This window comes from Rhincodon typus, chromosome 16 (assembly GCF_021869965.1).
Source record: "Rhincodon typus isolate 14 chromosome 16, sRhiTyp1.1, whole genome shotgun sequence".
NCBI lineage: Eukaryota > Metazoa > Chordata > Chondrichthyes > Orectolobiformes > Rhincodontidae > Rhincodon > Rhincodon typus.
Window position 1 is genome coordinate 35,321,876 of NC_063347.1, and position 25,296 is coordinate 35,347,171.

The window sequence follows — 25,296 nt, forward strand, 5'->3', positions numbered from 1 at the left end:
AAGAAATAAGTGGGGCTTATAAGAAATGTACTGAACAATCATAGGAAAGTTTAATCTACATGTAAATTGCAAGAATTGGATTGGAAAATGTCGACAAAAGAAAATGAGTTCATAGAGTATCTTTGCAACAATTTCTTAGAGCAGAATGTTAATCAGAAAGCAGGCTTTCATATTCCAGGTCATGTGCAATGAGCCAGGATTAACCAGTAACCTCATGGTAGAGCCTTACAATATGAAAAAAAATTGTTGTTTGAAAGGGAGAAGTGTGGTTATTTTAGCATTATAACCCCCAAAAAACGTAACTATTGAAGTATGAAGGCAGAGTTGGTTAAGAGAAAGTAGGTTAAAAGGTAGGCCAGAAGAATTGCAGTGGCAGACCTTTAAGGAGATATTTGATAAATCTCAGTGAAAATTTAACCCAGTGAGGAAAAAAGGCTCTTTAAGAAGGATGTGTCATCCATAGCTAAATAAGGAAGTTAAAGATAGTACTAAACAAAAATACTGCACAAATCAGCAAAAATTAGAGGTGGCTTAGAGGTTTGGGCAGACTATAACAACCAGCAAAGAACGGCCAAGCACAATTGGCTGACCAATGAGTTAGTACCCTGGAAACCATCCCATTATGCCTGGAGTTAACACAAATGTGAAGATTCAAAGAAACAGTCATGAATCCCAATTTGCCTCTGACTTACTGCTACACCATATGAAAGCAAAACACACCAGATTAGTTCATGAACAATAAAAAATAACTATTTAACACTCAAATTTAGCAAGAACAATAGAAGAACCGGTTTTTATTATTTATATAACTTAAACGTTACCACTTTTTAAATTCCCACACGTGTACAGAGACACACAAAAAAATGCAAATATTATGGTGGAAGGAAAAACAATAGTCAGAAGAGCAGAAGTTCTATACCCATAATTCAAAATCATGAAAGTAGACAAGTTGGTTCCACAATCCTTTACTTTGCTTCAATAATTTCCCAATGATATTAGCACACGAATGATCAGTCTGCAGTTCAAGGTTGCTTGGTTAGTCCTTGGGTCTTTCTGGTTGCCTTTGGGTTTTTAGAATTACTTCCTTCAGCATTTATGAAAGTAGTTTATTTTTGCTCTTACAACAGAAAATTGGATGCAATTTTACAGTAAAAGAAGTAAGAGAAAGATCGATACAGCTAACTTCAGGAGATCTCCTTGCTTCTCTCTGTTTCACCTCCCTCAGAGTGTGTGTGAACCTCAACCCTGACTAATCAGTGTTGCTGCTACACTAAGCCCTGAACAATTAGTGGCCAGTCCAAATTGCTAACCACATTCATAACACTGTTTCGATGTTATTGTTTTAACTGTCTGTCCTTTCGCCTCATGTCCGCACACAAGACTTTCCAGTGGACAAAGTCCTATATATTAGAAAATACTGAAGATGCCCTGTGCCACATATCTGGCACTTGTCATTAATGAGACCAGTAAAGTCTAACATATCAAGGTAAGGAAAGTCACAGAAAGTTACAGGTTGCTGAGCTGACAATGACAAGTGTGAATTCTCTACACCAATTAGTATATTTTTGAGCCACATTGTTAAGACATAAGGGATTTTGGCTTCTTCAGTCAATCCACTAGGAATATTACAGAGTTCTAATGATTTATGGGAATGGTGAGCCAGCTGAGAAAACTTTTACCCTATTCTGCACAACATAATAAGCCTCACATGAAACTTCTGAAGCATGATCAAACATGGTGTTGGTCTATCTTTCATTTGACCAAATCAAAGATATTTGTATTTGTATAAGTTCCTTGCATGCTATTATCCTACCAATCCAAATATAATAGTGGCAAATACACCAGGTAACAGAGCAATCTTATTTCAGATTCAATGTGATGGGATGAGATGGTCAGTTTACCACTCCTCTGGAACTCTTACTGACATTACTGTCATTGAGAAACAGGCATGCACAGTGACTTGGAATCTCTGACTACAACTAAGGCCTATCAGTCAAAATTGAAAATAATCACAAGTTGTTGAATATTCCTTGTGAATCACAAAAGGGCTTGCAATATGCAGAGATTTTAGTTGGAGCTGACATGTTACGATATGGTTATGGAATATACACAGGGAAAACAGTACACTACCAATGATGCTCTATCAAGAATCCCCATCAACAGCTCAGGCAAGGAAGATAACAATTTTGTTCAAGCAGTCAAGGCCTTAACCATACATTCATTCAGCCAAGCAAAGAAACTTCAGGAACCTTTATATGATAAAGCAAATGCGCAGATCATAAGTTTTACCCTGAGGCATACCTGAAGTACTTCCCTAATGACCCTTTCCTGTGGTAGTATTTTGAACAATACCGTCACATCATTATTATCCTTGACCTTTTAGTCCAAAATGAGAGGCTGGTGGTTCAAGTTTGCCATCTGGTCATTCCCTCTGAAGATTCACTAGAGTCATCTGTGCATGTCCAAGTGCTGGACTAGGATGCAGCAAACTATATAGTGTCCTGCTAAATCTCAATCATGTGAGGTCACGGTCTCCAAATGAGCCACCTGTGCTATTCACAGACTGGAGCAGAAAGAATCTCTTATGCCCTCCTCCTTTCTAGCTAGGTCACGGGAATGCCTTGATTGATTTCCTAAGTTCAAGGGGATGGGTTTGCATGACTTGGTTGCCCATTATTCCCAATGCATCAAGGTCCAGAATTCATTTGATCCAATTCAGAGGCCAGGATGGTCTCTGTAAAGGCCTTTCTACACATCAAATCCCAGACACAGTCACCCCTGATGAACGGTCACAATTTGCCAAAGTGTTTGGTCAATTCTTTATTATCTTTTATGGATTTGGCCACATTACAAGCTCACGGAGGTTTTCTTAAGATAATAGCGAGCTGAGGGAGTGCAGTCACCATAAAAAGTCTCCTGAGAAATAATGATTTTCATTTAATTCTACTCAACTATTGCCCTACACCATCACAGATGAGTTTTAACCCATGCCAGCTTTTTTTAAATTCACTTGTGGGATGTCAGCATCACTGGCTGGCCAGCATTTTTTGTCCGTCCTTAGTTGTCTTTGAGAAGGTGGTGTTGAACTGTCTTGAACTACAGGAGTCCACACGTTGTAGGTTGATCCACAGTGCCTGTAGGGATGGGATTTCAGGGTACTGTCCCAGTGACAGTAAAAGAACGGCAATATATTTCCACGTCAGAATGATGAGTTGCTAGGAGGAGAAATTGCAGGTGGTGGTGTTTCCATGTATCAACTTCCCAGGTCTTCTGGATGGAAGTGGCTGTGGGTTTGGAAATTACTGCCTAAGGATCTTTGGTGAATTTCTGCAGTGTATCTTGTAGATAGTACACACTGCTGCTACTGAGCATTGGTAGTAGACGGAATGGATGCTTGCGATTGAGGAGCTAATCAAGTGGGATGCTTTGTCCTGGATGGTGTCAAGCTTCTGGAATGCTGTTGCTATATCTGTACTTATCCAGCAAATGGGGAGTATTCCACCACACTCCTGACTGTGCCTTGTGATAGTGGACAGCCTCTGGAGAATCAAGAGGTGAGTTACTTGACATAGTATTCCTAGCCTCTGACTTGCTCTTGTAACCACTATGTTTATGTGGCGAGTCCAGTTGAGTTTCTGGTCAATGGTAAGCCGAAGGATGCTGATAGTGGGGGTTTCAATAATGGAAAGACAAATGAATGTCAAAGGATAATGGTTAGATTGTCTCTTATTGGAAATGATCATTGCCTGGCATTTGTATGCCACGAATGTCACTTGCCACTTGTCAGCCCAAGCCTGGATATTGGCCAGATCTTGTTGCATTTGAATATGGTCTGCTTCAGTATAAGATCTCACAAATGGTGCTGAACATTGTGCAGTTATTGTCAAACATTCCCACTCATGACTTTATGATGGAAGGAAGGCCGTTGATGAAGCAACTAAAGATGGTTGGGCCTAGGACACTACCCTGATGAACTCCTGCAGAGATGTCCTGCAGTTGAGATGACTGACCTCCAACAATCATAATCATCCTCCTATGTGCCAGGAATGGATCTAGCCAGCAGAAAGTTTGCCCCTGATACTCATTGATTCCAGTTTTGCTAGGGCTCCTTGATGTCACACTAGTTTGAAAGTGGCCTTGATGTCATGGGCTGTCACTCTTATCTCATCTTTAGAACTCAGCTCTTTTGTCCATGTTTGAACCAGGGTTGTAATGTGGTTAGGTGCTAATGGGTTAAAGGTTGCAAACTCAATTTCCCTTCCTTTATCAGGTATTATTGCAAAATGTCATGGTGTAGGACAATGAACAACTCTGGCAGGGAAAAATAATGTTATAGGGCACGTCAAGCCTGCACCTTTAACAAGAGACACAAACTCACAACTTACCCATTTTGTGCAAGAGTGCTCAACTGCTATTCAAGGACCAGCAGCATGAGGGTCTGGTGTTTGGAAGGCTTGAACACCAAAGATCTTTCCTTGTCTGAACACCAGGTAACATAATTCAAATCACATGAATGCCTATATTGCTATATAAAAGTCATTAAACAGATGACCTATATGCACTGATTCTCAGGAGAAACATTTGACAACAGAGCCAATAACAACTGAGGGAAGGCTAAGGACCTTCTGAGAAACAGTCTGGCATTCACCAGCCCTCTCAACATCTAAATGAACTTTGTATACATTCAGGGAGATGGATGAAAACAACCGACAGACTTTCCCTGTAATGCACAGAAACCTTTTTTGAGAGTGATGGGGGGGAGAGGGGTGGTCGTGGTAAGAACTATATTGTATATTCAGTAACATATACATAGGCTTTAGGGATAAAGACATGAAGGGAAATGTGGAGTAAAGGTCTACTATTATGCTATAGGAATGGTTACTGAGCACGTGCATTGCGAGCGATAACGATGTCAAATCACATGAAATAGAACTGGAGTCTGTAGAGTTCCAAAGAATGATGTCTCTTGCTATCCCCTCTATATAATATGTTCAACAAAATCTGCAATGTTCATTCATTCTCTCATTTGAGTGTAGACTTGAAGTTACTACACAAGCTTAACAATAATACCACAGAAAAACAGATTGAGTATGAAATGTATAGAGGAAGGATGAACAAAAAAAATGAGGAGCAAAGAGATAGTATGAGAACTCCAGTGACTAACATAAAAAAGGAATCCAAAATCTTTCCTTTTTTAACAAAGAAGATGTTTCCTAAACTATGGTAACCAAGGAGGTTGCCAGGGCACTAATAAGATAAGAATAGAGAAACAGGTGATACTAGAAATGCCGTCATAGTATTTAAATTGGATAAATCACTGAGTAACATCACAGTTTGCTGAGAAAAGTAAAATCAAAAATTGGAGTTACTGACCTTAATCTTCCAATTCTTCATTGATATAGAGTTGTGCCAGAGGAATGGGGAATTGCAATATTATAAAATAAAGAAAGAAGGATTAGCCTGGCAATTATTACCAGTCATTTTAACATCAGTGATCAAATGTTTTTAAGAACAATAATCTAATAACCTAGCAGAAAATTAACACCTACAGGTACTTGACAAGCCTGGACCAATAAAGGAGAGCCAGCACAGATTTGGTCAGGGTAAATTATGTTTGCTTCATTTGATTGAGTTTTTTGCGAGGATGAGGGAAGAACAATTGATATTATATACATGGACTCTAAAAAGGTATTCAGTAAAGTACAACTTATTAGGTTCCTTGGCAAAATTGAAGTACATGGGATAAAAGAAGTGGTAATAACATGGGTCCAAAAATGACTAAGTGATAGGTAACAGCTTTTATGAGTGACTGTCTTTTAAAGACTAGAGGGCAGTACACAATGAAGATCCTCAAGGTTCAATATTAAGACCAGCTTGTCTTTTTGATATACTGTAATGCCTTTCACCTGGGAGTACAGAACACAATTTTGAGATGGGAAAATGATTAAGAATTGGAATGCACTACCTGGTAAGAGTGGAAGATCCACATCCAACACAACCTTGAAGGCTACTATTGGATAAGTGCTTGAAGAAAAGCAAACTTACAGAGATGAGGAAAATAGCAGAGAATATTAGCAAGCATAAGAAACCAAGAGAAATTAAGTAAGACTTGAAGAGGATATAAACAGACTGTTGGAATGGGTATGTAGATGGCAGATGAGATTAACACAGAAAGAAGTGTAAGGCAATATATTTTGGTCAGAAGAAGGGAAGGCAAAACATGCCAAATGGTACAATTTTAAAGGGGATGTATTTGGGTACAAATCTTTGAAAATGGCAGGGTGAGTTGATAAGGTATTTAACAAAGTAGTTAGTCAAGCATCTAGGATCTTGAGTGCTTATTAACAATCCCATTGAGAACAAATTCCAGGAATGCTAAACCTTCATTAAACAATAGTTGTTTCTAAGTGAGTATTTTATTAATTCTGGTTACCACACTAGGAAGTAGATGAACATTTTGAAGGAATTTATTTGAATATTTCCAGGGGTGTACTACTAATGTAATTGTGAATAAACTAGAGCAACTGGAGCTGTTCTCCTGAAAGCAGAGGAGGCTAAGAGTAGAGTTGCTAGGACTGTTTAAAATCACAAAGACATTCAGACATGGTAGCACTGTGGGAATGTAATTGGACCAGTAATCAGAGACCAAGCTAATGCTCTGAAGACATAGATTCAAATCCCATCATGGCAACTGATGGAATTTAAATTCAATGAATAAAGTATGGAATATAAAGCTGGTCTCAGTAATGGTGACCAGGAAATTATAGTCAATTGTTGTAAAAACCCATCTGGTTCACTAAGGTCCTTTAGGGAAGGGAATCTACCATTCTTATCTAGACTGACCTACATGTGGCTCCTAAGCCACTGTTTTAAGGTTGATTCCTAACTGCTTCCTGAAATAGCCGGGCAAGCCACTGATATATCAGAATTCAAAAGTGTTAACAACTTTTAATATAACTCCATAAATCATGTCTATTAATCCATTAACCCACTAATTCGTGGTTATAATACTAACTGCAGATTTCCACGTACTAGCCAGCCCCCACTCAAACTAATTCAGGGGTTCACTACCATATCAGGTTACAACCACTTCAATTTGCGGTTACACCCCATATGAAAGTGCACTCATGCATAACGCGCTATGTAAACAACCCCATTTAAACAAGACCGACATTCCATTCAAAGGTGCAGTCAGGCATGACGGCTAACAAAACTGCACAGACACTACAGGATGGAGATAGTAGGAACTGCAGATGCTGGAGCATCTCAGATAACAAGGTGTCTAGGCCCGAAACGTCAGCATTCCTGCTCCTCTGATGCTGCTTGGCCTGCTGCGTTCATCCAGCTCTACACCTTGTTATCTCACTACAGGATGGAACCTTTTTGCACCCCCAAACCAAAAACAGTGTTATTTGATATTAAAATCCAACTGAATAGCTGCTATTACCAAGTCGTTTATCTTCTCCCGCCAGCTAGACTAACTCCAAGTATCAGTGATAATTGGATAGCCCTGTAGACTTTTCCTATATATTATGTAGCTAGGTACTTGTCCCAAGTTTTTATTCCCCACTAATATAACTAACAAACACTATGCAGTGTATGTAAGCAACCTTCAATTTACTAATAAAACTAATGGTGCTATGTCCAGACCCGCACGACCTTGAATGAATGAATGATAGTAAATAGAACCCACAGATGGACGCAACCATGAACTAACTAAACAAGACTAATACCTTTTGAATTATGCAAGGACACTCTAATCTCATTAAAATAACTATTAACACCCAACAATAACCGGTAACATTTAGCACGTGTTTAAACCATCTCCAATTTCCTGCAAAACAGTTTTTGTACAATATCTACTGCTTAACACTCAACTGTTTGAATGTTAATGTATGCTTGAATTCTGTATAAAATGGCTGCTTTTGAGCTAAACCCCTGAATTAGTTTGAAGGGGGGCTGGCTAGTACATGGAAATCTGCAGTTAGTATTATAAGCACAAATTAGTGGGTTAATGGATTAATAGACATGATTTATGGAGTTAGATTAAAAGTTGTTAACACCTTTGAATTCTGATATATCACCACTAACCTTAAAGGCAATTAGTGATGGACAACAAATGATGGCCAGTGACGCCTAGATCGCATAAAAGAAAAAGGAAAGAAAATTAACTTTAATGTTTGAAAGATGAATAACCTGATTGGGTGGGTTGCAGGGAATCAGTGTTTGATTAAGAGATTAGATATGAGGAAGGGAGTGCCCTCCAGATGCCAATTCCATACTCGTTTGACCCTCATTCCAAAACTCCCAACAAGAGAAACCACCTTCTTCACATCACTACAGAACAATGGATGAATAAAGATAATGAGGTTCTAGTCAAAAATAAAAAATCATACATTAGACATAGACAATTGGGTTCAAATGAATCTCTTGAACAGTATAAAGAGTGTAGGGGCATTCTTAAAAGGGAGAACAGGAAGGCCAAGACAGGAAATGAGATAGCCTTGGCAATGTAAGGTTAAGGATAATCCAAAGAGATTCTACAAATATATTCAGAGCAACCAGACAGAGAGTAGGGCCCCTTAAAGATCAAAGTTGAAAACAGTTCATGTTACAGAAGAGGAAATGCTGGAGGTCTTAGAAAATATAAAGATGGATAAATCTCCAGGACATGATCTAGTGTATCCTTGAACATTGTGGGAAGTTAGGGAGAAAATTGTGGGCCTCTTGCAGAAATATTTGTATCATCTATAACTATGGGTGAGGTGCCGGATGACTGGGGAGTGACAAATGTTGTGTCTTTGTTTAAAGAAGGGATGTAAGAAGCCTGGGAACTTTGGACCTGAGAGTCTGACTTTGGTGGTGGGTAAGTTATTGGGGGTGATTCTGAAAGATAGGATTGTATGCATTTAGAGAGGCAAGGAACAATTAAGGATAGTCAGCATGGTTTTGTCCAAGGGAAATTGTGTCTTAATTAAGTTTTTTAAGGAAGTAACCAAGAAGGCTGATGAGGGCAGAGTGGTAGACGTTGTTTATTTTAGTAAAGCCTTTGACAAGGTTCTGCATGGTAGACTATTTAGTCAAGTTAGATCACAGGGATTCAGAGCTTGCCAATTGGATACAAAATATGTAGACAGAGTGGTGGTAGAGGGTTATTTTTCAGACTGGAGGCCTGTGATCAGCAGTGTTCCACAGAGATTGGTACTGGGTGCACTTTTGTTTGTCACGTAAATGATTTAGATGGGAGTATAGAAGACATAGTTAGTAAGTTTGCAAATGACACCAAAATTGGTGGTAGCGTGGATAGTGAATAAGGTTATCTAAGATTACAAAGAGATCTTGATCAATTGGGTCAATGGGCTGAAGAGTGGCAGAAGGACTTTAATTTGGATAAATGCGAAGTATTCCATTTTGGTAAAACGAACAAGGGCAGGACGTACACAATTAAAAGTAGGGTCTTGCGCAGCATTGTTGAACAGAGAGACCTAGAGGTTCAGGTACATAATTCTTTGAAGTTTGCGTCACAGGTAGACAGGGTGGTTAAGAAGGCATTTAGCATACATGCCTTCATTGCTCAGACCTTTTGAGTATAGGAGTTGGGATGTCATGCTGAGGTTGTAGAAGATGTTGGCAAGGCCTCTTCTTGAGTAGTGTGGTCACCTTGTTATAGAATGGATATTATTAAGCTGGAGGGTTTAAGAAGAGATTTACCGGGATGTTGCCAGGAATGGAGGATTTGAGTTATAACAAGAGTCCGGATAGGCTGGGACCACCCTCATCTCTAATATGTGCAAGGAAAGGTTTTTCCCTCTTGTTGGTTTACTCACAACTTGTGTCAGTGATCCAGTCTAGCAGCTATGTCTTTTACAATTCGGGCAGTGCAGTGAGTAGAATTATAGAATCCCTACAGTGCAAATAGAGGCCACTTGACCCATTTGCACTGACACTCCGGAAAGAGTCCCACACCCTATCCCTGTAACCCGTATCAACCATAGCTAATCCACCTGGCCTGCACAACCCTAAACACTACAGGCAATTCAGCATGACAAATTTACCTAACCTGCGCATGTTTGGACTGAGAGTATCCAGCCATTCTCAGTGAGGGGCACTGAGGTTGTCTCCCTCCCCAGATTATATTCCTTGTCACCTTCTGTGCTTCTTCCAAGTGGCATTCAACATGGCGGAGTACCAATTCAGCAGATGTGGGGCTGGGGAGGTGTTAAGTAGTTTGAGTTGATGTTATGAGACTTCACGAGATCTGGAGTCAATGTTGAGGACTCCCAGAACAACTTCTTCCTGAATATATATCACTTTGCTGCATTCTCTGGTGGGTCTGTCCTCTTTGTAGGACAGTACGTACCCAAGTAGAGTGACACGGGGCAGAATCTTATAGGGGTCTGAGCCATGTGGACTACAACAAGATGTGTGGCAGAGATAGGAGAAAGAGGGTGCTGTTTTTCAAACTGGAGGCCTGTGGCCTATGACAGTGTTCAGGAGGGATCGAGGCTGGGTCCACCATTGTTTGTCATTTATATAAATATTTTGGATGAGAATTTAGGAGACATGGATAGTAGGTTTGTGGATGACACCAAAATTGGTGGTGTAGTCGACAGTGAAGGAAGTTATTTAAGATTACAAAGGGATCTTGATCAATGGCTGAGGAGTGGCAGATGGAGCTTAGTTTGCATAAATGCATGGTATTGCATTTTGGTAAAACAAATAAGGGCAGGACTTATACAGTTAATGGTAAGGTCCTGGGTAACATTGTTGAACAGAGAGATCTAGGGGTTCAGGTACGTTGTTCTTTGAAAGTTGCATCATAGGTTGATAGGGTGATTAAAAAAGCGCTTATCATGCATGCCTTCATTGCTCAGACCATTGAGTATAGGAGTTGGGATGTCATGTTGAGTTTGTACAGGACATTGGAAAGGCCACTTTTGGAGTACTGTGTAAAGTTCTAGTCATCCTGCCATAGGAATTGTATTATTAAATTGGAGAGGGTTCAGAAAAGATTTACAAGGATGCTGTCAGGACTGGAGGGTTGAGTTATAAGGAGAGGCTGGATGGGCTGGGGCCTTTTTCACTGGAGTGTAGGAGGTTGAGGGGTGACCTTATCGAGGTTTATAAAATCATGAGGGGTATAGATAAGGTGAATAGCAAAGGTCTTTTCTCTCGGGTGAGCAAGTTCAAAATGAAGGGGCATATTTTTAAGGACACAGGAGAAAGATTTAAAAGGGACCCGAGAGGCAACTTTATCACACAGAGTGTGGTTTGTATATGGAGTGAACTGCTAGAGGAAGTGATAGATGCAGCTACAGTTACAACATTTAAAAGACATTTGGACAGGTACATGAACAGGAAAGATTTAGGGGGACATGGGCCAAACACAGACATGTGGGATTCGTTAAGTTTGATAAACTTGGTTGGCATGGACAAATTGGACTGAAGGGTCTATTTCCTGGCTGTATAACTCTATGAGGCCCATCTCAATACTGGGTGCTTCACAATCCATCCTACACGTTTTTCACAAATGGTGTGATGAAATTCTCACTAGGCAGCAGCAACTTGCTAATTGACAGTGATCAAAGCTTGTTAAACACCTATTAATGGTCCAACTTGCAACATTCCTATTCAGCTTCCTATCTTACCAATTAATTTCTCCATTTTTATTTTCCTTTACCAACAATACTATGAGGTAATGCAATTTCTGAAGAAGGGTCCCAACCCGAAACATCAGCTTTCCTGTTCCTCTGATGCTGCCTGGCCTGTGTTCCTCCAGTTCCACACTGTGTTATCTCTGACTCCAGCATCAGCAGTTCTTACTATCTCTGAGGTAATGTATTGTATCTGGTTACCAATATTTTCAATGTAATTACTGCAATTTTAAAAAATGTTCATGGGACATGCACTTCATTGGCTAGATCAGTAATTATTTATTGTAATGTAGGCTGAAGTCTGTACAGGAAGTCCTCAACATTGCGGCCGCACTGGTAAAAATTCTGAATTTAAGTGAAACAATTTTTAGTGAAGCATGGTGTCCCATAGGAATCAATGTTAAAGCCAAAGTTAGGTTTCTGAGGATATTTTTGGCCAGGGAAAACTGTGTACAGGTTGTAAAACTGTACCATAATGCAACACTATGTATTTCCAGTTAAAAATAACTTGTAAAACAAAATAAATTACTAAATATAGAAAGAAGTTAGGGATGTCCAAACCTTTTTCAACAAAGACAACTTTAAACCATCATTGAGTTGAAATGGTGTACAATTTTAAATACCAAAACTCATGAATAAAATAATGTTCAAAATAAGACGTGTTCAAAAATATATATTTAATACAATATAGTTGTAATTACTATAAATGTTGAAATTTCAACAGGTGAAATTAATTTTAATTAACCAGCCTCCTCCTAGTAACAGAAGTTGGTCAGTACAGGCAGACTGGACAATTTATGCCACTATGTGGGGGCCAGGACTTATTTGGAATGGGAGCTTGGGCAGACAGTTATAGGGACTGAGAGGAACAGCTGGAACAGAAGAAAGGCTGTGATTTTAGTGTGCGACTAGAAGCGTGGGAAGTGGTCTTCAGAACAGGAAAGTTACACAGAAGTCTGCAGAAAACAATATTAAATTGAAACTCAACCTTAAACAAAAAGATTGCCATTGTTTTATTATCAATGTTATAGTGAAACAACATTAAATAAATAAACTTTAAATAAGGACTTTGTACTAATAAGAGAACATAACATCGTTCGATTCTGTACTGCAAAATGAAGCTAAATTGTTATGAAGCAGAGGTCAACACGCCCTCTTACAACTAAAGCCGAAACACCCAAAAAAGCTCGCTTGCCTTATAATCTGTTAAAGGAAATATGAAAAGTGGTATAACCTGCCTCTCTGCTATAAAGGGGAGCTTAAATGAAATGAACTCCTAACAGTCACACTATAATCATCAAGTAACAATTTATTTATCCAGCTCTAACAGTGAACAAATTAACAGAACTACTAACAAACTGAACAATTCCCCCTTTAACTACTAATTATTCCAAAATAAAACAAATTCTAATGGTATGCTGTTCTAATAGATACAAATCCCACTTATATTAACCAAATTAATAAAACTAACTTAAAAATTAGTCTGTTGAAATTACTGCCAGGATACATCTTCCGGAATGTTCGGTGCCTTCTCTGCTGTTCTACAATCAGGAACACCTTTCTCTGTCAAATTCTTGTGTCAGGAATATTAGCTAAGACTGCCGCTGTACCTTTAGTCAGATGGTGGTTTTCTGACAGCTTAAATATTTCTGTGAGAGCCAGGGATTTTCTCTTTAGGGCTGCTGGTTGTTAACACTAATAGATGGCAGTTGCTCTCACACTGATTTTCAAATACCCTCTTATTTTATACCTTTGATGACCTATGAATTCCTTATAACAGGATTGGTTATGGTTGTCAAAAACCATCAGATTTAAATTTAATTGGTTTTTAGTCTGTAAGTGCCTGTTTTAAATTAATTGGCTGATACTCAAACTGGTTGCCTTAATAACAAAACTGAGGCCTGGATTGCTAACCATATAGCCTTTTGATACAAATGTTTCAAATTCAAGAATTTTCTGTGCCTGTTGCTGTTTGCTGACTTTTGTTTTTAAATCTCCAACCCTAGAAAAAGCACATCATCTTTTAAAGAGACCACACACACACTCTAGGCCCGAAACGTCAGCCTCTCTGCTCCTATGATGCTGCTTGGCCTGCTGTGTTCATCCAGCCCTGCACCTTGTTGTCTCACACACTCTTTCTCCCTTGTCATTTTACAAATAAATTCTAACGTCCTGCTTTCCAACCCATAAGTACTCACCTAACTTCACAACAAAATACTTTGGCAGTATCCCATTTTAACTCATTATTGCCTTATCAAGGGGTGATTTCAGATGAACAAATACACACAAAAAAATCTTGAGAAGTAATTCAAGACAACAGCAAAAACAAAACAGAAATACAGCAGTGTGGTTAACACTAAGTATGTGCTGATCAATAAATAATAACATATAATACGAAAATCTGAATTCTTAAGATACTTTGTAGAAATATTATCTTATATGCTAATGTTGGAGCTACATGCTCCATAGTCCATCGTAAATGAAAGACTTGGTGAAGTCCCTCTTATGTTCAACCAAGTACAAACTGTAATTGGTTTGTCTCCTCCTGCCACAGAGCAGCGCTTTTCTCCAAAATCCACTCGGTCATTAAATTTCTCCTGGCAAGTCCCATCATGTCCTTCTATTCGATTCAGGCAATCCACTTATGCCCTCCCATCCCCTCACCTACATTCACTTACTGCTTCCCTCTCTCATTATCCACCCCCACACAACCAAATCTTCCCTCTTTTTCCTCCATTCATCTCTTACTGCCTCCTTCATTTATTTCTTCCCTCTTCCCATTCACTTTCAGTCACTAACACTTCCTTTTCACCCTCATGACCCAAATCCCATTTATTTCCCTCCAATCCCACAAAGATCCCACTCATTCATCCCTCATCCTTCGCCATTCTCCCCCTACCTAGATTTCTCCATTTTGTGCAGAACCAACTAAATTCACATCACCTCTCTATTACTTGGGTAATACTGGGGTTCAGAATCAACCTAGCCAACGGCAGTAACAAGCAGCAAATCTGCCGGGGCAGAATGTGGATCATACCAACAATCGGCTGGAGTATTTTATTCAATGTTTCTTCCCCTTGAGATAGGAATGCGGGCATTGCTTGGTTAGCCAGTATTTATTATGTATTTCTAATTTAAGGTGGGGTTGAGCAGCTTCCTTCAACTGCTGCAGTCTACCTGCTGTAGGTAGACCCACAATGCCCTAAGGGAGGGAATTCCATGATTTTAACCCAGCAACAGGGAAGGAGTGGCAATATATTTCCAAGTCAAAATAGTGAATGGCTTGGAGGGTAACTTGCAGGTATGCAGGTATCCATTTATCCGCTGTCCTTGTCCTTCTAGATGAAAGTGGTTGTGGGTTTGGAAAGTGCTACATAAGGATCTTCGGTGAATTTCGGCAGTGCATCTTGCAGATCATACTTATTGCTGCTTTTGAGTGTCAGTGATGGAGGAGGTGGATGCTTGTGGATGTAGTGCCAATGCAGAGGGCTGTTTGTTCTGCATGGATTCAAACTTCTTGAATGTTGTTGGAGATGCACTCATCCAGACAAGTGGGCCCCAGCCACACAGCCTTCAGCCAATTCAATTCACAGCATGTGATATCAAAAATGTTTGGAAACACTGAATATTGCAACAGCCACGGACCCTGACAACATTCCGGCAAAAGTTTAAAGACTTGTGCTCCAGAACTTGCTGCCCCCTAGCCAAGTTATTTCAATAGAGTTACAACATTGCTAGGTGATGCCCAGTTTGGGTTCTGCCAGGGCCCCTCAGCTCCTGACCTCATTACAACCTTGATTCAAACATGGACAAAAGAGCTGAAATCCAGGGGTGAGGTCAGAGTGACAGCCCTTGACATCAAGGCTGCATTCGACCAAGTGTGGCATCAAGGAGCCCTAGCAAAACTAGAATCAATGGGTATCAGGTAGTAAACACTTTCCTGGTTGGAGTTATTCCTAGCACATAGGCAGATGATCGTGGTTGTTGAGGTCGGTAATCCCAACTACAGGACAGCTCTGCTGGAGTTCCTCAGGTAGTGTCCTAGGCCCGCCCATCTTCACCTGCTTCATCAATGATCTTCCCTCCATCATAAGGACAAAAGTGGGAATGTTTGCCAGTGACTGCACAATCTTCAGTACCATTCGCAACTCCTCAGATACTAAAGCAGTCCATGTTCAAATGCATCAAGATCTGAACAATATCCAGGCTTGGGCTGCCAAGTGGCAAATAATATTCTCGCCACATAAATACCACGCAATGACCTATACAGACAATCTAACCACTGCCCCGTGACATTCAATGGAGTTACAATCACTGAATCCCCCACTACCAACAACCTGGGGGTTACCATTGACCAGAAATTCAACTGAACTCACCACATATACACAGTGGCTACTATTACTACTATGTAACAATGGAAAACTAATAAGGAGATGTGGCAGTACCCTCAATACATTTTACATTTGTTGCATTTTTCACTAGTCTCTTTACTGTGCCTTGTATACTCACACTCTTGCATCCTTTAGTGGAATTTTTCATCTGTGACAAGAAGGATAGTCAAATTGTCTATCTAACTTTTAGACAATTTGCTATCTTTTCCTCTCAAATTCTTATCAACTGATCACAGTATATTAATATTCTGATTAGAAATGTAATGTTTTATTTAGAGAATGCAAGAGTGCCTTGATTGGGTAAATTGTGGATCTGCTAATTTTCCAAAAAACAATTGCTTTGGTGTGCTTTATGTTTAGTTTCATTCGTATCTTTTTTGCTGCAGGTTTGTTCAGCAGCAAGGCTATCACATTAGAGATTATATCTGAAAAGTGACTCACTGAAACTATCATGCACGGAATTACTACTCTAAGTGACCTGAACATATTGTCATCCCTGAATCTGAGACAAGTAGAAATTTCACACTCCTTGACCTTATTTCAATCCTGATGACTAAATGCATCTAAATAATATTTTAACCAATCAGTCCCATACATGAAAGTACAGTGTAAGCATAATCCAACATGGCACAGATAAATATATCTGCAATTAATGCATTAATTATTAAAATGAAGCCTCTTCTAACTGGTACAAATTCATCAGATTTATCATTATCTGAAATAACTCCACAGTGGCTGGCATCCCATTTCCAAGTCACCCTTTATTCAGACGTGCACAGCACTTGACACTGTGGTGGCTTCCTCAGAGCCAGCTCTTAGAGTGAACAGAATCTCTGACACTCCTGTTTATATCTGTCCGCCAGGGCTCTCTGATTGGACCACATTAGCAGCCCCAAACAAGGAACTTATTCTATGATGTCCATCTGGCTGACCCCATTACAATTGCTACATTATCATCTTCAACTTCCAAAATCTCTGCATCAAGCATCACTTTGAAAACTCAGTTCGACTTTGAGTAGGTCACTGCATGATAAAATTTTAAGTCAGATCTAAAGCACTTGGTAACTGTTGCCTAGGCACTCCTAGGATTCATTCATCTATTACTAACACTCCAATCCTGCCAACCTGTACAAGATACTTGATAGACCTCATTTGGAGTACTGTGTGCACTTGTGGGTGCCACATTACAGGAAATATGTGAATGCATTACAGTGCAGAAGCAATTTACAAGGGTGGTCCCAGGAACAAGAAACTTCAGTTATGTGGAAAGACTTAAGAAGTTAGGACTGTTCTCCTTGGAGAGAAGATCTGATGGTGATTTTCAAAATCAGGCTGGACATATAGAAAGAAAGAAGCTGTTCCCACTCATAAAAGAAAATGAACAAAAGGGCATAGACTTAAAGTGATGTGCAAACAAAGCAAGAGAGATGCGAGAAGAAAATTTTTGACACAGCCAGTAATTAGGGCACAGAATGCACTGCCTGGAAATGTGGTCGAGGCAGGTTCAATTGAGACGCTTGAGGGCACAGGATGATAATTTGACTTTAAATAGTGTGCAGAGATATGGAGAAAAAGCAGGGGATTGGCAGTAGGCAGCAGAATCAGTGCATAATGGGCCAAATGACATCCTTCTACACCATAACAATTCTGTGGTTCTGTGATTTGCCACAGATGCTAAAAAGAGTCTTCATACTCGTTCATTTTGTTTGTAATTGTGTTGTTGTACGAATACCTGTGCCCTATACCTAAATAATCTCAAAAGGTCATAATGGCAGCACTGAAATGTTTCAGTTGCACCATCATGATTGGTGGTTAGAACTGATTTCACAGAAATCTGTTAATATCACACCATGCCTCAGAGGGATTTAATAAATATTATCTTGCTCATAAATTCCATCCATGAAGATTAACAGGATATGCAAACCTTCAACTAATAAGGTGCTTTGCCACTGACATTACTTTTGACAGGAAATTACACGCCAAAGCCATGACTTGTTTTCTCTTCAGTAGTGTTGTGGCTCGTTCTTTTTTTAAAAAAATTGATCATAAGGTTCAGATTCGGGCAGAAACATTGATGTTATCCATGCTCTGACAATTTACACACATGGACAGAACATCAGTGAGCAGGCTTATTATTTTGCAAGTATAGCTTAATAACCCGACCACTTCCATCACACTGTTGGTGATTGAGAGTAAACTGATAGGGCAATAATTAAAGATAACAAGGTCTAGAGCCTAGACCCGAAACGTCAGCCTTCCTGCTCCTCTGATGCTGCTTGGCCTGCTGTGTTCATCCAGCTCTACACCTTGTTATCTCAGATTCTCCAGCATCTGCAGTTCCTACTATCTCAGGGCAATAATTAACTTCTTTTTCTGCACAGGACACAGGTGAGCAATGCTCCTCATTGGTGGGTATATGACAGTGTTGTAATTATATTAGAGCAGCTTGGCTATGGTCACAGCTAGTTCTGCAGCAGAAATCTTCCATACGACTGCTAGAATGTTGTCAGGGCCCAAACTATTTGCAGTACCCAGTGCCTTCTGCCATTACTTGATGTCAATTGGAGTGAATTAAATTAGCTGGAAGACTGACATCTGTGATGCTAGAAACATCAGGAGGACATCAGGATGGATCATCCCTTCAGCACTTAAGGCTGAAGATAGACTAGAGGGTGAGTTCAGGGAAAGTAAAGACATGGTGGTAGCTTTGAATAGACATTTTGTGTTTGTTTTCACAACAGAAGACTTAGAAAATTTTTCAAAGATAATTTGAAATCAAGCTGTGATAGGGAGGGAAGAACATAAAACAGTAACCATCTGCAGAGAAAAAGTGTTAGGAAAAGTAATGAACCCAAAAGACTGACAGGTCCACAGGTCTAGCTCACCAACATGCTAAGATTTTAAAAGATATTGCAACATAGATTGTTGACACATTAGTTATAATCTTCCAAGATTCTTTAGATTCTGGGAAGAATGAAATGAATTGGGAAATAGCAAATGTAATACTTTCAAAAAAGGAGAAAGCATGAAACAATAAGCCAGTTAGCCGTTATTAACTCACTCTTTAGTGTACCAACACTAGTTACTCTTGTGTAAATACTTGTTGCAACTCTTTCGATCTATTCTGATGGACAAGTTTGGTAGTCCCTTGAATGGTATGGGTAATGGCATGAACTATAGAAAAATGTCAAAAATTAAAAAAATCAGACTTTGTTGTTTTAATAGTGTCAGAAAACTCTTCCATCCTTCGATCCAGTTGATTGACTGCCTCTAGCAAACCTGCCTGTGGTTCCTATGTTTGTCTATGCATTACTAATACAGCAGGAAACTTGAAAAAAACTGCAATGTCTTCAGTCAAAGCCAACATGGCTTTGTGAAAATGAAGCATTTTTAACTAATCTATCAAGAGTTTTCATACTTAACTACTCCATTAAGAGGCATCCACATACAGAGGTTCTTTAGCCGCCATTTCACCCACCTCCAGCGAGTTGACACCACCATATTTCCTTCATCTCCCTTGTCAGCTTTCCGCAGGGACCATTCTCTCCGGGACCCCAGGTCCACTCTTACTTCACACTCAACACACCCCACAGCCTCACAGCCAACTCAGCTAGTTCCAACTGCCCGCATTTGGTCATTATCCCTCTAAACCCTACTGTACCTGCCTCAACGACTTTCTCTGGCAGCCCATTCCATATACGCACCACTTTCTACGTGAAGAAGTTGCCCCCCCTCAGGTCCTTCTTAAATCTATCCCCTCTCACCTTAAACCTATGCTAGTTTTCAATTCCCCATCCCTGGGAAAGAGACTAAATGCGTTCATCCTATCTATGCCCCTCATGATTTTATACACCTCAATAAGGTCACCCCTCATTCTCCTATGTTCCAAGCAATAAAGTCCTATCCTGGCCAACCTCTCCCAATAATTCAGGGCTATTAGTCCTGGCAGCATCCTCGTAAATCTTCTTTGCACACTTTCCAGTTTAGCTATGTCTTTCCTGCAGCAAGGTGACCAAAACTGTACACAATATTTCAAGTGCAGCCTCACCGACGATTTATACTCGACCTGAAAGGTTAACTCTGATTTCTCTCCACAAATGCTGCCAAATCTGCTGAGATTTTTCAGAAATTTGTTTTTGTTTCTGATTTATAACAGACTAACTGATCACTTGTTTAAATTGGTCTTTATTTGGACCTTACTGTGGACAAATTAACTGCTATTATCCTACAGAATAATAATAACCACTTCAAAAGCATCTTACTGGGTGTGAATTACTTCTGAATTATTCAGAGGATGTAATTATTATATGAACCCAAATATTTCTTCTCTGGTCTTCATACTGACTGATAAGAATTATGAATATCCCGTGGTATTATTAAACAGAGTTCGAAGAATGAAACATTCAGAAGAGGGGTATGGCAGATTAGAGAAGACATTGTTTTCATAGAGAACAGCAAGGACAAAGAGCCAGTGTAGGTCAATAATTGCATGAATGAAAGCTGAGTAGGATTTATACATGTACAGGACAGAATAAAAATAACAGAATTCGGAATACGTTGGAACTTTGGTGGGACTGAAGGATAAGCAGAACATTAAGGATTGGATATTGGATGTCCGTCAAGCACTATATATAGTGGTGCAGGCAACAGACAACAAGTGTACCTCTGCAGCTGCTGCTAGTCACATAACCATTCCCTCTGCATCATATAGGTAACTGAAATGGTGTTACTTATGCATTTTATGTCATTTTCAAATGTTTATGGTACTGCCACACTTGTACTTGGGCAAACTAGGTAAGATTATTTCATGCTTGATTCATTCATAATTCAACAGAACTAACCTTTTGCATGACCTACAGGACAAATTGAAAAACCCAATCCATCATTTTAGATTGAATAAAAACTAAGAAAACATAAGATTACAAAATTGAAAAATGACAAAAGATTACATTAACGGTTGTGGCAATATTGCTTTCTAACAACAATTTCTGATAGAATAAGAGTTTATCTGCCAAGTGTGAGAATACTGGTTTAAAAAAGATTGAGAATTTTCACCATGAATGAACATTGTGTTGGTCAATTTACGATTGTAAATACCCAAGATTAGTAATGAAGTAACCAAGCAGTTACATCTATTTGTTAATGTTGGTTGAGGCATAACCATTAGCCAGGAAATCATAAAAGAAGGCCAACGTATCAGTTTTAGTCTCATTCGAAAAGCAGTATTTATGAAGTGTCCTGTACTTTCAATGAGCATTATGCACCAATCGATAATGAGCATAAATTGTGTGTTGAAATATTTGAAGTGAGGTACAATAATGTGTGTGTCAGACTCTCATTCTATCAATTATTATACATCAAAATGAATATTGTTCAGTATCCTTAAAGCACTGCCAAGAAATAATTAATGTTAATGAGATTGATATTTCAGGTGACATCAAATCATGAGAGAAACAGAAAAAAAAACAAATTTTAAACCTGTGATACCAAGATTATAGGGAATGTTTTCCAAAAGGATTCAGAACATATTTCTGTAACCTTGAAATCATGCTTTAGATGCAACAGATGCCTTGCACTTTTCAGGATGTATTCTTTCAATTTTGGAATACGTATGTCCTTTCCCGACAATAATTCCCAGAACAACTCTAATCCTCAAGTCATAATAACTTTGATTGTGATCAACAAATGCAATCTCAAAATTGAGAAAGGATAGTTAGGATACAGCAGTCACTTTAAAGCAGACTGCAATACCCTTACATAAACCTCTTCAACATCAACAGCTGATCACTCAAAGACCAGACAAAATTTCAAGGATAAAAGTAACTGAAAGATGTATACCAAAGTAGATAAATAATACTGATAATATTCTGGTGAAAGTGGCTTTGTCTCAGTTTTTCTTCTTCTTAAAATATGATTCAGGCTAGTTTGCCAAAAGCAAGTAGCACCATCTGCTGTACTTCCAGAAGATAGTTACACCCTTGCAACACCTACTTACATCAACTCCATTTTGAAAGAGTTTTGTTTTCAAGTACGGAAAAAAAAGAAAATAGTTCTATTCCATTCTCAACGGAATGGAATATCAACCAACCTGGCCACAGGGCACAGTAATTTATAATAAAAGTCTTGCCAAGTGGTTAACCTTTGTACACAACAAGCATTCTAAAATACACAAAAGTGCAAGTTAATAAAAATTATACATTATCTACAAGTATCTTTTTTTGATTTGATTTATTATCGTCACATGTACCTGGGTACAGTGAAAAGTTTTGTTTAGCAGGCAGTACAGACAGATCATACCATAAAAATTGCATTAAGGCAACCGAACACAGCAAAGAATACAATGTTACAACTGCAGAGAAGGTGCACAAAGAGTGAGATAAACATTAAATTTTAAATTTGAAAGGTCCATTCAGAAGCCTAATTACAGCATTCTTGAATCTGTTGATACGTGTGTTTAAGCTTTTTTATCTTCTGCCTGATGGAACGGATTGGAAATGATTATAACCAGGTGGGGTCTTTGATCATATTGACTGCCTTCCTGAGGCAGCAAGAAGTATAGAAGGAATCAATGGATGGAAAGTTGGCTTGTCTAATGGACTGGGCTGTGTACACAACTGTCTATAGTTTCTTATGGTTCTCAGCACAGCAGTTGCCATACCAAGCGTCGATGCATTCTGATAGAATGCTTTCTATGGTGCATCCATAAAAATTAGTAAGAGTCTTTATGGACATGCTGAATTTCCTTAACCTTCTGAGAAAGTACTGGCATTATTGTGCTTTCTTGACTGTAGAATCAACGTGGGTGGATCAGGACAGATTGTTGTTGATCATCACTCTTAGGAATTTGATGCTCTCCTTAGCACCATTGATAATAGACAGTGGCTACCCTCCACATTGCTTCTTGAAGTCAATGACCAGCTCTTTTGTTTTGCTAAGATTGAGAGACAGATTATTATTTTTACACCATGCCACCAAGCACTCTAACTCATTCCTATATTCTGTCTCGTCATTGTTTGAGATCCGTCCTACAAAGGTAGTGTTGTCAGAAAACTTGTAGATTGAGTTAGGATGGAATTTGGCCACACAGTCATGAGTGTATAGACAGTAGAGTAAGGGGCCGAACATGCAGCCTTGAGGGGCTCCGGTGTTGTTGCTTAATCTCACTGATTGCAGTCTGTGGGTCAGAAAAATCGAGGATCCAGTTGCAGAGGGCAGAGCAGAGACCAAGATCTTGGGGAGTTTGGAAAATAGATTTTGAAATTCAAAGTTGGTATTTTTAAGCCTGAAGAATCACAGGTCAGTTTATGCTTTTTATCGGAAAAACGAGTGAAATAACTCCACCAAAGCCAGTATCTTATCACCAAGTCACCGTTTATTTAACTGTGCATAGTACTTGGCACTGACCCAACTAGCTCAGAGCTGTCTCCTAGAGTAAACAGAACCCCTAACTCTTCCGTTTATACCTGTTAGCAAACATTCCCTTATTGGACCAGGCTAATGGCTCCAATCAGAGAACTCATTTTATGAGATCCACCTGGCTGTCCTCGTTCCAATCACTACATCTCTCCCGTTCTAAGTCCTGGGATGAAGGCTCATTGTTTTCCCTGTAGTTTCTCCTGGGGCATTTTTTAAGCCTGTTTCTTTAAGCCTGCCTTCAACGTTTGGACTGCGCTTTTCGCCAGACCATTGGATGATCGTGGTATGGAACTGTCCTTACATGCCTAATGCCACTTGACTTTAAGAAATATTCAAATTCCCTGCTGATAAATGATTGCCTGTTGTCTGTGACCAACATTTCCAGGAATCCGTGTATTGCAAAAGACACTTGCAACTTTTCAATCGTCAACCCATGTTTGACAAATGAATATTATGAATGTCCAAACACTCTGAATGGCCATCCACAATGACTAAAAACATACAGCTTATGAAAGAACTGGCATAGTTGATGTGTAACCAAGTCTAGGGGAGCAGCTGGTGGTATTTTGTCCTTGTTGGCAGTCTGGGCTCTGCCACATCAACGCAGCTATGTTGGCATCCAGTCCTGGCTACCAGACATAAGTTCTCACCAACATCTACCTTTTCAAAAGTCTTGGGTGACCCTGGTGGAGTTCAGCCAGTGTCTGGTGGCAATTCACTTGGGACAATTACTTTTGCTTCCCATAATAATATGCTGTCCTCTATGGTGATCTGGTCTTGCTGGGTCCAGAACAGTTTCAATTCTGGTTGTGACAGCCCTGTTGTTTCCCCCATCACCATCAGCTGTTTTAGTTTTGCCATAGTCCACAGTCTGATGTTGTCCAGAAAGTTTAAAACCAGAATAGACTATTGTAGTAGTGCTGTATCCGTCAGTGGCAGGTAGCTCAATGTATCCCCATATGCCACATGCCCTCCTGCATGGTGCTCCAACTTGTAATTGTATGCATGCAGAATAAGAACCAACGCCAACCTGAACCTATGGGCAGCATGGCCCTATCATCTTTAAGTAGCCCTAGAAGGCATTTGTGTTCCATTACTATTACAAATTTACATCCGTAAAGATATTGGTGGAACTTCCTCACACGAAAGATGACCGCCAAACCTTCCTTCTCTATACGGGTGTATCTTCGTTTGACATGAGCCAAAGTCTGGGAAGCATTCACTAGCTGGTGTTCCTCTCTGCTGGGCCACCGGTGAGCCAGCACTACCCTGATACTGTATGGGAAGGCATTGCATGTCAGCCTCACATCTTGCTTGGGACTGTAGTGTGCCAACATCTTAGATGATGATAGGTTCTTCTTCACTTCCCTAAAGGCTACATCTTGGCTAAGAGACCATTTCCAAAGCTGACCCTTTTCAAGAGCAAATGCAAGGGTGCCACGATAAAGGCCAGGGTACGCATGATTTTTCGATGATAATTCACCAACCCGTGGTAAGACATAAGCTCCAATGCCAAAATGGGAACCAGGGCACCTTTGATCGCCCTCACGTTATTTTCCAATGAGCGTAACCCAGTTTTTGTTGACTCTGTAGCCCAAGTAGGTCACTTGGGGTGCCTGGAACACACATTTTCTCTTTCTAAGGCATACGCCCGCCTTGGAAAAATGCTTAAACACTATGTCCAAGTTTCCTAAATGCTCTTCATTGGTTTTCCCAGTTATTAGCATAGCGTCCAGATAAACAGCAACCTGGGGCAGACCTTGTAAAATGTTCTCCATCATCTGCTGTAAAAGGGCACAGGCTGATGATACCGCAAAAAACAGTCTTGTATCTTG

The 25,296-nt window shown here is 39.6% G+C and overlaps 1 protein-coding gene across 10 annotated transcripts in view; it reads right to left on the reverse strand.

Moving 5' to 3' along the window:
- prickle2b (prickle homolog 2b) overlaps nt 1-25,296 on the reverse strand; it is a 273,140-nt gene that overhangs the window by 158,268 nt on the left and 89,576 nt on the right. Inside the window, exon 3 of one of the 10 annotated variants that reach the window (XM_048606538.1) lies at nt 5,374-5,388. The exons of the other annotated variants lie outside the window; for them this stretch is intronic. Coding sequence (XP_048462495.1) covers nt 5,374-5,388 — 15 coding nt within the window. The remainder of the gene's footprint in view (nt 1-5,373; nt 5,389-25,296) is intronic. 10 annotated transcript variants of the gene reach the window in all.